This window comes from Setaria viridis, chromosome 4, assembly GCF_005286985.2.
Source record: "Setaria viridis chromosome 4, Setaria_viridis_v4.0, whole genome shotgun sequence".
Classification (NCBI taxonomy): Eukaryota; Viridiplantae; Streptophyta; class Magnoliopsida; order Poales; family Poaceae; genus Setaria; species Setaria viridis.
In genome coordinates this window covers 33,023,212-33,038,659 of record NC_048266.2, presented here as the reverse complement: position 1 = coordinate 33,038,659, position 15,448 = coordinate 33,023,212, and the positions used below count along the sequence as shown (strand labels likewise).

The following is a 15,448-nucleotide window of genomic DNA, read 5'->3' as shown; positions in this document are numbered from 1 at the left end:
ATTTGATAAGGAAATTATTCAGTGGTTAGCCGCCTGTTGGTACAGCCTCAAGGACAACAACTTGGGGTACTCCAACTAGTGTTTTAATAGTAAAATAGATGGCTCTAAAATATCATCTAGTTGACTAACTTTTCTTTTCTTAGTACTTATCTTGCCTTAATTAATGATGAATGTAGTTGTTACCTAGTTGCCAGAAAACTTTTATCAATCTCGTACTTCATACCCAAAAGCAGACAAAGAACTGTACAATGTAAATTGCTAAATTAACTACTGCATCTAGTGTGTCTGACTTCTTTGAAGACGATGGCATTGCAAATTGTTAGACTAAGTACCGCATCTTGTAGTTCACAGAGGAAATAACTGCCCCTAAAATGTTCAGAAACCACACACAAATTCTCCTTTTAGAACAAGGACAGCTGATTTAGCATTCTGTGTGTCTGACTTCTGAAATTGACTAAAAAGAATCCACTAGTACAATTTTCTAAAGCTAACCTTTCTGCCTGGTGGTTGGGTGGAGACAACTGTTTACTACAAAACAAAGAAACACCAGCCCAAAAGACCCTTTTTGGACACATAGTTGATACATGCATGGCACATAGTTGATACCTGCATTGATATTTGGAGTTTCTAAAAGGTGGGACTGTGATGGATATCCAACATCTTGGACTCTTGGGTTGAGAGGGATATGGATATTGGGAATGGTGCAAAAGAGCCTCAACAGTTAAAAATTTTAAAGATCCATATGAAATATGGGAGATGCATGTATTTAACACCACACCGAATTAAACCATGAAACTGGCAGCTAGACAAAAGTAACATATTTGCAGACAAAGGCGATGAATGGGACTTTCAGAGAGGTAAGTTGAGCACTCTTACTTAATGCTGAAAGCAGTTTTTCCACGCATTTAAAGGCAGAAAGTGAGATGGGAACCTGGTCATTGCACATAATATCCAAGCTAGGCTCTTTTTCTGGGGATAAGATGCGTCATAAAAGAACCATGTTTTTTCTTGTGTATTGTCTGACATGGTGCTAAGTGGAAATAAGTAGATAATTAAATTTATTCATACATAACTTTCTTTTGCTAATGAATTTATATATTATCCTTCAGGACCCCTAAAATATTTCCTAATTTAGACTCAATAAAAGAACACCACTGGATCTTGTTTAAGATAGCAGAACATAGAGTACTAATAAAATAGGCAACCTAAGGGCCTAGGGACACATTACCTTATAGAAGTGTCATTTTCTGCCAGCCAGCTTACACACCTCTGCATATTGTTAATCACAACACCCATCAATACTAACAAAGACTTTAAATAGAAGAATGACGAAAAAAAATCCCACCAAGGAAATTATCATCTTCGCATACATTTATAACCACTTGTTTGTTCACATCCTTTGCGATAGATAAACTTAAAAAAGTGAATCAGAGTATTATTTGGTCCAGGCTCCACTGAAAGGAACACTTAAATAAATCGGTACCCACGAAAGATCAGCGATCTAATTTGTGGAACCATATGGAGGTCGATCTTATGCAGGATAGACCAGCTTTTCAGTTCCCTCGATGGTAGAATGATGATCAAGCAGGATTGCAAGTTTGCAACAATGTGCAAATAGTAGGTCAATTATCATTATATATGATCCAGTTGCAAGGGTCCCTGTTCTTATTTAATTTCCTGGTGGGTCACTTTCACAACTTAGTTACGTATTGATCAGTACACAGCCAGACAATTATCTTCTTTTATTTTCTTTTTTCAAAAGAAAAAAGAAAATTGAAGCACCCTCCTCAAATTGATCAATCCTTGTATGATTTCACCATCCAGTCACCCTTACATACACATCATTATTCGCATCACCGTTCTGATTTCATCCACCTACATTGGTCATTTGGGTGCTTACGTTTCCTTCCATTCACTATCAGAAATGTGAGCACGCAAATGACCAATCCTTCCATACACCAATCCCCTTACGCTCACATCATTGGGGGTGCAAGAACTTCCAACACTAACGTGTTCATCTAAACAAAAAGAAATACAAAACAATTCAACCGGCCGAACTCTCTCGACCAAAGTGCAAAAAATCCATCACGGCACAAAAAGGAACAAATACGCAAGAATTCAAAGCTCTAGGCCTGTATGAATCCTGACGCGTACATTTCACCAACCAAATCCAGCCTTGATGAACCGAGAGGCAGAAGGAAGTCATCGGCGGCAACCAGACCTTGGAAGACGTCGGCCTCCTCCTCCAAGAAGCTCAGGAAGCCTCCCGGGTTGAGATCCATCCACAGGTCGCTACTGCGATCAGCAAGGTCGTAATAGTCACCGAAACCTCCTTCCTCCACCTTCACCTCGCATTTGATCTTCCTCTTCTTGCTGGGCTCCTGCTGCGCCGTGAAATCGCTCCTCTCCGTCGTTGTCGTCGTCACCGCAGCCGGCGCCGGCCTCTTCTTGGTCGTCCCCTTCTCCTCCTCCTGTACCGGCGGTGATGTCGTTGTTGCCATGCCGACCGCCGCGCTGGCAGACGGGACGGGCTTGCCGGTGAGCCGCTGCACGAGGTCCCGGAAGTTGGCGACGTCGGTCTTGATGATCTCCGGCGCAATGATGTGGATGATCTTTATCTTGGGCCGCGTCGTCGGCGTCGCCGTGTGCGAGCCCCCACGCGCCGCCGCCGGCATGGCTGATGTGCTCAAGCCGTGGTGCTCCCCCACTGATGCGGGCGTGGATAGAGAGGCAGAGAGAGGGATGCTAGAGCTCGCTCGAACGGCGAAGGCAAGGACAAGGAGGGAGAAAGTGAAGCGGAGATGGAGATGGTGCAGAGATGGAGATGGTGCAGAGAGACGATGAAGACGAAGATGCTATGGTGTTTTGGGGGAGTAGGATGGGAGGAGCTAGGTTGTTTATATACAAGTTTGGAATCGTAGAAGGGGGAGAGGGGAGGAGAACCAATTTTCAAGTTTTGAAATACAAAGGATGAGCGTCAGCGCAAGTGTGCCTCAGGGGATACGTACAAAAAGGCGTATACCCTTTGAGAGACTTTTAGAGGAAAGATGTTACGGTAACATCGTTCGTGTTGTTTTAGTGAGGGGGTCAGGGGTTGTGTTAGAATATGTACACGTCCAGAAAGGACAGCAGGTGTGGGTGCACTTTTCAAATAGCAAATGCCCGCATGGAAGGGGGGTGATTAGTTTAACATGATGTGGTGTGTGTTGCTGTAGCATGCATGTACTTTGCTGAGATAGGTATGTAGCACTTGATTGCCATGTGGGATTTAGGTAGTTGATTGACTTGTACACATGCTTACATTTATACTTAATCAGCAATTACATATCTTGTAGCATGATCTATTCTTGCCTCACTTAGCATGGCCGTGACCACCTGTTCTAGTTGGTGCAGACGCCAGAGAGATTAGACTTCTACTTCCTTCGTCTAAAACACCGTACAATCGGTAACTGGTAAGGTGCAGTAGTAATAAGCACAGAAATGGTCGTCGACATTCACTTGTGAATGTTAAAAAAATAAGCACAGAAATATCTCGTTCGTTCCGATCAAATCGAGCACTCGGCACTGACCGGAGAGTACCGGCAGGTGCGTAGGTCTCGCCGCGAGGTCGGCCGGCCCGCACGGAAACGCTAGTTGCGAGGAATAGTTTAGTTTCCGATCGAGCTCCCGGCCTCTCGCGTGCGCGAGAATATAGGCACCTCTCTGTCAGAGTCTCACGCACGGCCGCCGGCAGCTAGCAAACGTCCCGGCGTGCGCACGGGCGGCGGCGGCTCCATCTTCCCCCGCGGCGGCCTCCTTCGGTTTCGTCTCGACGGCGGCGCGCGGCATTCCGCTGGTTTTGGGAGGGTGGTTTCCGGCTTTCCCCACGCGCGGCATGCTAGGCGATAAACAACTGTAAGCATTTGCTGAATAATCCCCGCTCTCTGGTCTGGTGGAGTAGTGAGAGAGGTGAAAGCGAGGCAGGAGCGATCCATCCGTGAGGGAACTATCACCCATTCTGACCCTGCATTTATCGCCAGTCGCTTCAGTGTGCCGACTGATACTACTAGTTGCACAAAGAAATTTCTCTCGTCTGGTGAAAAGGAGAACTGAACGGAGCCACACAACAATATTCACGCGCAAGTTGACATTAGCCAGGAGCCCAGGAGTACTGGACACGATGACATGCGTTGCGCAGCTTGCATGTAGGCGAAACTAACCGAGGCAGATCATCTTTCTCCCGGAGAAGTGTCAAGTGTATGGCCATTACCTGACATTAAAGACAAACTAATTAGTTCGGGCTAAGGGCAAGTACATTGCTACACGACAGCGGTCTCATAGGTCGTCTCATGCAGTGCCACGTCGGATTTTTGATGATGTGGAGGAGAGAGAGCGAGGAGAGAGAAAGAGGTCGTTGCTTCGCGAAACAACCACCTCATAAGCTAAATTGTAGGACTACGAGACAACTTAACAACCATTGTACGAGTTATTGTTGCCATGCAACTCATAATATTTTATTTTTCTTATGCACAAATTAAGGAATTATATACCACCACCAGACAACTTATAGGACAACCCATTGTATGGGTTGCCTGTTGAATCGTCTCAAGATTACGTGTCAATGCATGAGACCGCCTATTAGACAACACCAATGTACTTGCCCTAAGCGACTATGTGTTGAAATAATGACACACAGTACACACTCACAATCGGGCATCAATAAAGAAAATGTACATAGTAAAAAGAAAAGGCATGTATATACCTTTCTTAGAGGAATGGTTGACTTTTGTCGGAAGCTAAGAGGGACGTCACGAGTGAAGCAAAGTCTCACAGATGGTAGGGGCACACCTAGGACTTTTGTTGTATTAGAACACGTACACCTCCCAGAAAGGCAGCAGAAGTGGGCGTACTTTTCTTGTATAGTTAATTAGTTAAGATTTTGAGGTTCTAGCAGCATTGTTGTACTGTCATGTACTTATTAGCTGCTAGCTACCTGTCCTGATTGTTGTCGTGTGCATTCTAGTTGTTCCATGCGATCGATTGACTTTTATGCTGTCACTGTAGAACATGCGAGCGAGTGAGGCAATAATGCTGCCATGGAAGCACGGAAAATCGCCCTACTGAACGAATCGAACACAAAGCACCGCACCGGTACAATGCGTGTAGTGTAGCCGTGGTGCGACTTTTAGAGGAATGGATGTCACTACAGGCCGGCTACTCACTGTAACATGTGTACAAGTAGACATAGATAAATATGTGTTGGAATATTCATGCAAACCATTAATGGAAAGGTAAGTACACCTTCCGTTCATGTTTAGGGTCCATTTAGTAGAGCTGAAAGTTTTTCTCCATAAGAAATGAGAAGGGGGTGTTTGGATCTTTAGTCCGGACTAAAATTCATATCACATCGAATATTCGAAGACTAATTAGAAAGACTAAATATGAGCTAATTATAAAACTAATTACACAGACGGAGGCTAATTCGCGAGACGAATCTATTAAGCCTAATTAATCCATCTTCAACACATGTTTACTGTAGCATCACATTGTCAAATCATGGAATAATTAGGCTTAATAGATTCGTCTCGCAAATTAGCCTCCATCTGTGCAATTAGTTTTATAATTAATCTATATAATACTCCTAATTAGTATCTAAATAAATATTCGATGTGATAGGAATTTTAGGAGGTTCTGAAGAACCAAACAACTCCTATATATAGCCGAAAGCAATTCCCTATGCGAGAGGTGAGTCAGCAAAATTAATGTAGTTTTTTCTCAACTCCCAATGCCTTAATTTATTTCAGAAAATCACGTTTGGTATAACTCTCTTGGAGTAACTACAGTGTCTTATATTATGTGTGGAATTGTCAAATGATATATGTACCGAGGTTTTCGACCCTGCTTGTAAGATTGTACCTAGTTTGACTGTGGAAAACCAAATTTTATGTGTGGAATTGTCAAATGATATAGAGTACTAGTAGTTACAAAAATCATAACATTAGCAGGCATACAGATCCAATGGTATACATTTTGTGGAAATAACTCATATATTTTTGTTGAACTAATTTGTGTAAACAAATTTGAACTTGGGCAGTCAAATTATGTGTTGTCATATACAACAAATGGACCGGGGCATGTCGGTAGCAGGAGCCCGTACGGAAATGCCTCCCATGCATCGAACGAATCGAAACACAAGCTAGCACGGCGCCTGCACAGTACGTCGTCGCGATGGAGGCCCACACAAGCAGCCGCGATCGCCCGCCTCCGGGCTCGATCAAGTCGTCCCAGGGCGGCCGCGCGCGCACGCCACGGTGCCGAGCGGGCGAACGGCCGGGCTCGGCCGCTCTTCTCCCGTCGGGTGGGTGGAGTTACAGAAACCGACGCCCGCAGCGCTTGCTGGCGCTGCCGGTTTTCGTGGGGGGCGTGCGCGCGGCCGCGGTTACCAGGGTTGTTGGTGGCGTGGGTGGCCTCGGTTCGTTCGCGACTTGGCGTTGGTTTGGGACGACAGGGGATTCGACGCGCGAGGCCGTGCGGAAGCGTCAGGATCATGTGCTGCTCTCTGGCCGTGGCCGCGGCCTGCTTCGTTTCCCGCCTCCGGTGGAGGAGGATCGGAGGATGGTCAATTCGATGGCGTCCACGTTCCCAGCAAGCTGGGCATTCTTATTGCCGCGAGCCATCAGCATCCGTCCGGAGAACGAAAGCTATCGATTTCCCTAATTACTTTGCAGCGCGCCCACTGGGTCTCGTCATGATCGCAGTTCATTACTGTATTACCAGGCCTGCAGTTTTTTAAGTCTACTACTACACTAAGTACTGCTACCAAATTGCCATTTGTAGTCACCACATGCATGGACGATCAGTCCTCCGTGCTGTGAGAAAAAACTTCAATCTCCACAGGGATGAGACTAGGTTCGCCGCCCTGTGTGTCTTTGTCTACCGCGGGGGTAGGGCCGGGGTGGCTCGATCGATCATCCGGTGAAAATGAGAGCCGAAGCGAAGCGGGGACACGCACGGAAGTTGACGTTGGGACTAGGACATGCGCCCACTTGTTTGCAGGAGGCGGCTTCCAAAGATCTTTCTTTCTTTTTTCATTTGGACTACTTGAGCTTCATTTGACATTCTTTAGGGCTGGGCTTACTCTAGCAGGTGCAAATACAGATTTGTCATTCTGGGCGGATTTTACTTCTTATTGGGCTGATCAGCCCAAACTTCTATCGGGTCAAGAGCCCCCAGTACTCTGGGCCCATGCCCATCTGCGTAACTCAAGCCGTTGGGATTCCGCCTCACCCGCCGCCGGCCGCCGCCGCGCCGCATTGCCATGGGAAGTGGGGAGACGGAGACGGCGAGCGCCTCATGGTCCCTAACGTTCTCCAGGACGCCACCACGTCTGCGCGTCCTCTTCTCTTAGTTTCCCCGCGTGCAATTGCATATTGCCATTTGTTTGGCGTTTTTGTTTAGTTTTGAGGGCCGCGTGGCGCCAGGCTCCGGAGGCGACGGCGCTTGGTGGCCTGACCCTCGATTTTGTTGGCCGTGGCGTCGCTTCAAGCTGGTTGTTTTGTCAGTGCCAGGACTGCTCGCAAGCAAATTCGGAAATGAAAGAAGGCTACCGAAAGAACAAGCAACGGATTGAGCGCGGAATTTCCGATCCCGGCCAATTGTGCGAGCAGATTCCGGAACAACAAGTTTGCTCACCGATTTTGATCCTTTTTCCCCTGGATTATTAAGTCAGCGCCATCTGTTCTGCTCCCTGATATTGTAAATGTTGTCGATACTTGTTATGATTTCATTTTCTGTTGAAGAGTGAGAGTAAAATAGGAGAGGTAAACGAGCAGTGTAATTATTGGATAATTAGCTCCCTTCTGTGGCCAAAGTGGATCCACTTTGAGTTAATGATGTGTTGTTTTCCTTTGCTATTTAAGTAAAGTCCTCATCACAAGTTGGACATAATAACATAATTTTAGCATGGTTCTGGGCTTCTGACCATTAGATGCAGCTATTTTTGGCCGAATGGTTAGTTTCTTGGTTATGATATAGTTCTGTGTCCAATGTATACAAGCTGCAGGTGAAGCTTGAAAAGGAAGGATTGAAAATTTCCTGTGTAATGAGAGGATTGAGAGCCTATATTACTTTGATGTCATCTTTGTCTCAATCCATGTTTCTTACTTACTGGATGTGCATATATATTTAAAGGAAAGAGAGATGTTGGAATCGACAAACACAAAAAAGGAAAAGTTTTATGGGTTGGAATATTGCAACTTTCAAGAAGACAATAAACCTTTCTCTTGAAACAATAGTGGAACCGTGGATTAAAGAAATCTGGACCTCGAGGCATCATTTGTGGAAGGCATCAACAATTTTTTTTTTTGTTAAGAAGCATCTGTTCTACGAAAAATTAATTTAAGATAAGTAGGCATCTTCTGAGTAACATTGATAGAAACACATTACAGACTACGGAATGGACATTAATGACACCATCTACGAAAATCGAAAAACTATGCTCTTCTTTTTTGCTAAGTCAAACCTGTGCAATGTTTTTCTCTTTCGATGCTACATCATATTTCTACAGGAGTACAGGTCCTTAGTGGAATGCTCGGAAAAACAACCAAATGAGGTACTCTCCCTGTTTCAGACACAACACATGGCTCGTTGTTACATAATTAAGATTTCGAATTTACTTTATGTTTATGAATGATGAATGATGATCCTTAGATTGTTAAAAAATGTGGAGATGAGAGGAGACATGGAATGGTGGAAATATAGAATGGGATTGCATAACTTTGTAAGAGAGTATATTTATTTATTCTTGCTTAATCGTCTAATAGTGATAGCAGCAACGAACTAATTCTTGTTCAATACCAGCAGTCTTTGTTTCAAACATGGTACTTGCCAAGGGGTGCAGTATTCTTAATTGCGGTTTTTGGAGACCATGCCGTGACACAGAAAGCCTTTCTGGAGAGCAAAAGCTGTTGCGGAAGCTATTTATCATCTTGACTCTATTTGAAATGTTAGCTATATTTAATTTCACTGTGACATTTAATTTCAGTTTTTTGTAGTAGCAGCTGATCTGTCAAAGATAAAATTCAACTTTTTAACTTTGAGACTCGAACAATTTAGATGTTAATATTTAGTTGGAGTTATAGTATGTTCTATATATTTTCTGTCAGATGCTTCATAGGTATTATGTTGCATGCACTAGCCAGTTGAACCCCGAAGGTTAAGCTCACGTCCACGCTCCCTTAGGACTCAAACATGAAAATAGGGGTCAATTGCTATTATTTTATTTAATGGCTCCCATTAGAATTCGAACTCAAGACCTGACCATGATACCATGTAGAGTTTGCATGCACCGACTAGTTTAACCCAAAAGGCTTAAAGTGATAGGGAAAATGTCTGCAATTCACATATCCTTACACTATGGACTCAAGGGCTACTTGTCATCACCATACTTAGTCTTGTACTTTTTTTGTGAGAATTGAAGGAATGGGAAGGTTTTTGATTTGCATACCATGTGTTTGATTATTTTGTGGCTTATTCCTGTGCAAAGTTTGCTTCAGCACACTGGCTTTTACTTGGTTTATTTATTTATTTATTGTATCCCATTAACCTATACGATTTTCCAAAAATTTCCAACACTCGGTATCCTTTTAACAGAGCAGCTTCTAAGCTGAATCCAAAAGGAGCTCCGTAAACAATTTGTTGTAAAGAAGTAATTCAAGACTAATTCCTTAAAGTGATTCTCTGGAATGAACAAAGAGGCTGGGGGTTTAGTTTAAAAAGTTGCTTCTCCTGATTCACTCATGCTCAGTATAACTTCATATTTAAAATTTAACCTAGAAAATCATATAGAATCATTTTTAGAAACATAATCATTTCTTGCAGACAATCACTTCTTAAACTAAATCAGGTAGGTCTACCAGACCCTTAGATGTTATCCTGCTCCCTCAATTCATATTTTGTTTTTTTTACTTCCTCTCAAGTCACAGTAATGCTAAGTAGCCACACTGTATTATGGGAGATTGTTTTTTAAATGTAGTGGTTTTCTCCATTTGATTTTGTCAAGGTATCTATTCAGTTCCTAGACATTTTTCCATATTATAAACTTCTACGGTGATATGTGGACCACTTCTATATAATTACTATTATGTAGTATCCTATTCCTTGGCAAGTGTAAAAGGAGCAAAACTTCAATCTAAGTTTGTCATCATGTATAATAAAAAAAAATATTTCAAGCTCACAAAAAAAACCGCACCCTAGTTTATTATTATTTTCTCACTAGATGAGGCTCACAGAGGGGCTCATCGATGCTACCGTGGTGGCCTGGGACGGTGCCCAGCATGCTCGCGCTAGGGTTCAAGCCCGGGCGGGTGCGCTCCTCACCGGGAGAGGCAACTAATGGAGCTAGGCTCCGTTCGCGAACGCCCTGATGATCTATATGTATGTTGTCATTCTATGATTATTATATCTGATATGTACCCACTTGTCAACATTTCATATAAGATTACCTCGGTTGGTGGCATCATTGGATGATGACAGTAGCAAGGATAGAAGCATCATTGACTTTTCAGACTACTTAATTTATGTATAAGAAAGCTGAGCCCTAAACAACATACCTAATCGATGCCATGTCCTTAGAGAACATCCACCCTTTGGATGACCATCTGATGGTTTAGTTTCTCCAACCAATGAATATGAGTTTGCATTGAAACTTCCAAAAGGTCGTACTGTGGTTCAGTGTACTCTTTGGTCAAAGTATTGAAAGGTGACTTGTCTTCTACTGCCCCACATGCACAGCTTTCTTTTTCCGTCTCCCCACACCAACTGAGCATAATCATCTTTCTTCTCCCAATGCTGACTCTTGAGCGAAAGACTAGATCAAATCCACCTAAAGCCATCTGCCAATCAGCCTTTTAGCTTGCCTCAGGTTTCTACTACCTTCCTTTTCTTCATAAGTTCGTTCTTGTTTAACTTCTTTTCTTCTTTGGAATTGAGTATCTTGTGATTTGCAGGAACAATACCTCTTCTCAAGATGGGTGCTGAGCTAACTGTTACGGGATGGTTCTTGTCGCCAATCATAAGGGAGATGCAAGACACCGCTTTGGCCTACATAAGGGGGCAATTTAGTTGGAAGAAGGATCAGGAGAAGGACCTTGAACGCCTGGACACCATTCTCACGGAGATCCTGACAGTTGTGGATGTCATTGAGAAGCGGGAGATTAAGGATGGCAACCAGAGGAGGCTGCTAAGCATACTTAAAGATGCCATTTACAGTGCTGTTGATGTGCTGGACAGCTTCCAATATATGGTCCTGAAGTCCAAGGTCGACAGACAATCTGTGGTGAGTCGAGTCAACTCATCCTGTGTTCACTTGAGCAAACGTTTGATGGGTATCAACAAGTTCCGGCAGAAGCTAGCAGATATTTTGGAGAAACTAGATCAGGTAAAAGTGACAGCAGATACCTTATTGAAAGTAGTTAATTTTGACAATTCTACTGCAAGGTTATTGCCAGTAACGCGGCTGCGTGTAACTTCCCCTTTAAAAGAAAATCACCATATATATGGTCGAAGAGATGAGCTTGATAAGCTGAGAGATATGTTGTTTGAGATAAGTGACAGTAATGCACCTGGACCCAGCAATGCACCTGTACTTAGTGACTCAAGCATTAATGTTATATCCATTGTTGGTGTTGGTGGGGTTGGGAAGACTAGCCTTGCACAGATGGCATTCAGAGATGAACAAATACGCACAAACTTCAGTCTCAGAATGTGGGTTTCTGTATCTGATACTTATGATGAGATTAGATTAACAAGGGCTATTTTGGAATCTTTAACTGATGCAAATTATCACACTGTTACTGAATTTGAAGAATTACAGAATGCTCTTCGTGAAAAGCTAGAGGGAAAGAAATTTCTTCTCATACTGGATGATGTTTGGTATGACGAGGACAAGACACAATGGGAAAATGAATTACTGTGGAGCAAAGTCTTGTCTTCCTTAAACACTGGACTGGAAGGGTCAAAGATTTTGGTGACAACTCGAGCTGACAAAGCTTGCAGTATCCTACAGGTTAGGATAGCCCCTTTACGTTTGAGAGGATTGGACATAGATGATTACTGGTTGCTATTCAGAAACTGTGCCTTTGGTGAGAAATATCCAGGACAATTTCCAGAACTTAAGGAAATAGGAATACAGATTTGTCAGAGATTGAATGGTTTGCCTCTTGCTGCGAAGATAATCGGTCGGCTATTGAATGCTGATTTAGATGTCAGCCACTGGAAGAAAGTGCTGGAGAGTGATTTATCTGATGATGTCATGAAGGTTCTGAGGTTGAGTTACCAACACTTACCTGTCCAATTGAAGCTATGCTTCAGCTTCTGCAGCCTTTTTCCGAAGGACTGGCGTTTTGAGCCTAAAATGCTTACTGAAATGTGGATTGCACAGGGTTTCATACAGAAGGAGGATTCATACGACACTGATTCGAATATTGAGGATGTAGCAAAGGGCTATTTTGACGAACTTGTGCAGAGATCATTCTTTGAGCGCTCATTGTTGAACCTTCCAACTGAGTATATCATGCATGATTTGATCAATGACTTGGCTCGGAATGTTTCAAAGGATGAATATATCAGGATTGAAAATGATAAGCAAAAGGAGATCCCAGTAAACATTCGCCATTTATCAATATCAGCAAATTTGTTAAGTAGCATGAAGAAAGCAGAGTTGAGAAATTTGCGTACCTTGATTGTTTGGATGAAAACATGGCCTTGCATAAAATTTTCCTTTCCAGATGATATATTCAAGAAGTTGAAAAGCATCCGGGTGCTGGACTTGAGTGGTTGTTGCTTGGACAGGCTACCTACATCAGTACAAGTTCTTAAACATTTGCGCTATTTTGCTCTCCGGGTTCCTGAGAGACCATGGCAAACATCACTGACTCGACTCTACCACCTGGAGGTGTTGGTCACCGTAGGACATTCCTGCCGGGAAAGTGAACGCGTCAATCTCCCCGCAAACATGAAGAGGAACCTGCTCAATTTGAGAAAAGCTTACCTTTTCCATGTTGGTGGTACCACGATATCTGGTTTTGGAGGGGACACTCTTCTCCATGGCCAAGGGGAATTCCACGTCAAGAAGGAGAGTGGCTACAGATTGGGTGAGCTAAAAGAGATTAAAAATATCAGAGGACAATTAAAAATTCGGTTTCTTGAGAATGTTGAACATCCACAAGAGGCAATCAATGCCTGCCTAGATTGCAAAGAGCATATAGAATATTTGGAACTCGAGTGGAGCATCAATGCAAGGGCTCTAACTTCTGAACTAGATTTTGATGTGCTCAATGCCCTTAGACCTCACCCTGATCTTGAACGGCTAAAAATCATCGGATACAGAGGAACGGGGTCACCCACTTGGTTTGAGACAAATTGGCTTATCGCATTGGGTTCCGTAGTTCTTGAGAACTGCATGGGTTGGTCACAGTTTCCCCCTCTTGGACAGCTTCCACTGCTCAAGTATCTTGAACTGAGAGGCATGCACGCTGTCAGGCAGATAGGCCAAGAATTCTATGGGATTGATGAGATAAAAGGCTTTCCAATGTTACAAGACATTGTATTTGATGGCATGCTCAACTGGGAAGGGTGGTCTGGAAGCGAAGATGGCTCTTTGCTCCCATGTCTTGAAAGACTACACATATCAAAGTGTCCTAAGCTTCGAGAAACGCCAACCTTTAATTCAACACCAAGAGTTGAAGTGGAAATAGCATCTGGTTCCCCACCAGTCTCGTGTTTAGTTGATTCACTAATTGCAACAGCATCGCGGTTGATCTTTCTTGTCAGTTCGTACAGCTTCTTGAGTGACCTAACCACTGAGCAGCTCAATCATGTTGTTGAGTTAAATCTGAGGAACTGCGCAGATCCGATGCCAGCTTGTGGATTTCACCGACTTAGCTCTCTTCAGGTGTTCAGGATTAGCAACTGTTTAAAATTGCTTTCATCCATCAGTACAGAAGCAGTTGAAAATCAGGACGCAAATTTTCTTCCTCCAGCTCTTTGCCACATTGAAATAGCTCAAAGCAAAGTTCATTCCAGCTTATTACCAAGGTATTTGCAAGGCCTAACTTGCCTCTCAGCATTGGTGCTCAATAGCTGCCATTTGATGAGCTCATTGTCATTTGCTTCTGAACCCCACCACCTCACTGCTTTGGAAACAATAACCATTAAAGATTGTAACGAGCTAGCTTCATTGGATGGATTTAGAAATCTTAGTGCTCTCCGAGAGTTGGTAGTTGCGGATTGTTACAATTTCTGCTCCTTGCCAGCTGACTTGAATACAGTGGGGTCTCTTGAGAAATTAGTTCTATGTGGGTGCCCATCGATGAGGTTTCTCCCTGAAGATGGCCTGCCAGCTTCTATGCGAACGATTTTGCTATCAAAGTGCCATCCAGAGCTCGATAGCCAGCTTCAAAGGAAGGAAGGTGCTGAGTGGGACAAGATTCTTCATATCCCTGAAAAGAAACTAGAGGTATATACTTCTCGCATTCACTTCCATTGGATTTCGATGTAGGGTGCTGTTCATGTTATTACAATGCCTGCATCCACTTCGATATGCAAACTTCTACTCATTGTTCTTTGGCGGAGTGTGTACTGTGTACCAAGCATCCACAAAGTCACAGCATTTTCTCGTTGATACTTATTGTTTCCTAACAAAGTTTAATTAGTAAAATGTGCTTCTACTGAGATTTTTTTTCCACCTGGTCAGATAGGGTTGATTGATTTGTTGACTATATTTCCATCCAATTCTTCCTGAAGAAGTTTCATATTCTCTGACGAGAAGGTATGCGTTCCTAAACCACCAGGGTACATTTCGATTTAGTCACTTTCTGAATGTAGATCTGTTCAGAATTTCAGAGTTCTTTTTGTTTTTGGCTTTGTCAGGTTCGCCTATATATTTCTTTTGGGGACAGACTGGGTGGGCTGAAGTTTTCGGTGGCTGAAGAACCATGCTTTTCTTATTTTATCTTTCAGTGCTGTACGGAGTAAGTTTTCGGTGTCTGAAAAACATCGTGAGGGTGTTTTTCTTATGTTTGGTGTGCGTTGTTGTTTTGTATGGTACTTCTTCTCTATCAATATATGCCCGGGGTTTCATGTCGGTTGCCTTTCAAAAAAAAAAAACCATAGATCAAATATCTAGCTTGTAGGGTTTTCTAGACTTCCTCAATGAAGCACATACAAACCTTGTACTAGGCCTGGTCACACTCGAGAGAAGTAGACCGCTTCATTGTGAGACATTTGACCAAGGACAGACAATGGGCACAGATAAAAGGATCAAAGTCAGACGGTAAATGCTGTACAAGTATGGTCGTACTTCAGTCGGAAACGAAGACAAAGAGATCGTTTATACACACTCTAGCTGGTGCAAAGAGAAATTTAGCATTCTGGGCTCTAACATTACTGATTACTCTGAGGCCCAGCATAA

General features: G+C 43.3%; 2 protein-coding genes across 2 annotated transcripts; one reads left to right on the top strand and one right to left on the bottom strand.

Moving 5' to 3' along the window:
- Positions 1-1,792: 1,792 nt before the first annotated feature.
- Positions 1,793-3,063, bottom strand: LOC117853196 (uncharacterized). Its single transcript, XM_034735572.2, has one exon. It carries the CDS (start codon positions 2,673-2,675, stop codon positions 2,127-2,129), a length of 549 nt encoding a protein of 182 aa, XP_034591463.1. The 5' UTR covers positions 2,676-3,063; the 3' UTR covers positions 1,793-2,126.
- A 7,625-nt stretch (positions 3,064-10,688) lies between these two features.
- On the top strand, positions 10,689-15,156 carry LOC117853648 (putative disease resistance protein RGA3). Its single transcript, XM_072293258.1, has 4 exons — positions 10,689-10,900; positions 10,986-14,494; positions 14,732-14,806; positions 14,908-15,156. The coding sequence occupies exons 2-3, from the start codon at positions 11,006-11,008 to the stop codon at positions 14,777-14,779; spliced, it is 3,537 nt and encodes a 1,178-aa protein (XP_072149359.1). The 5' UTR covers positions 10,689-10,900; positions 10,986-11,005; the 3' UTR covers positions 14,780-14,806; positions 14,908-15,156.
- The last annotated feature ends 292 nt before the right edge of the window (positions 15,157-15,448 follow it).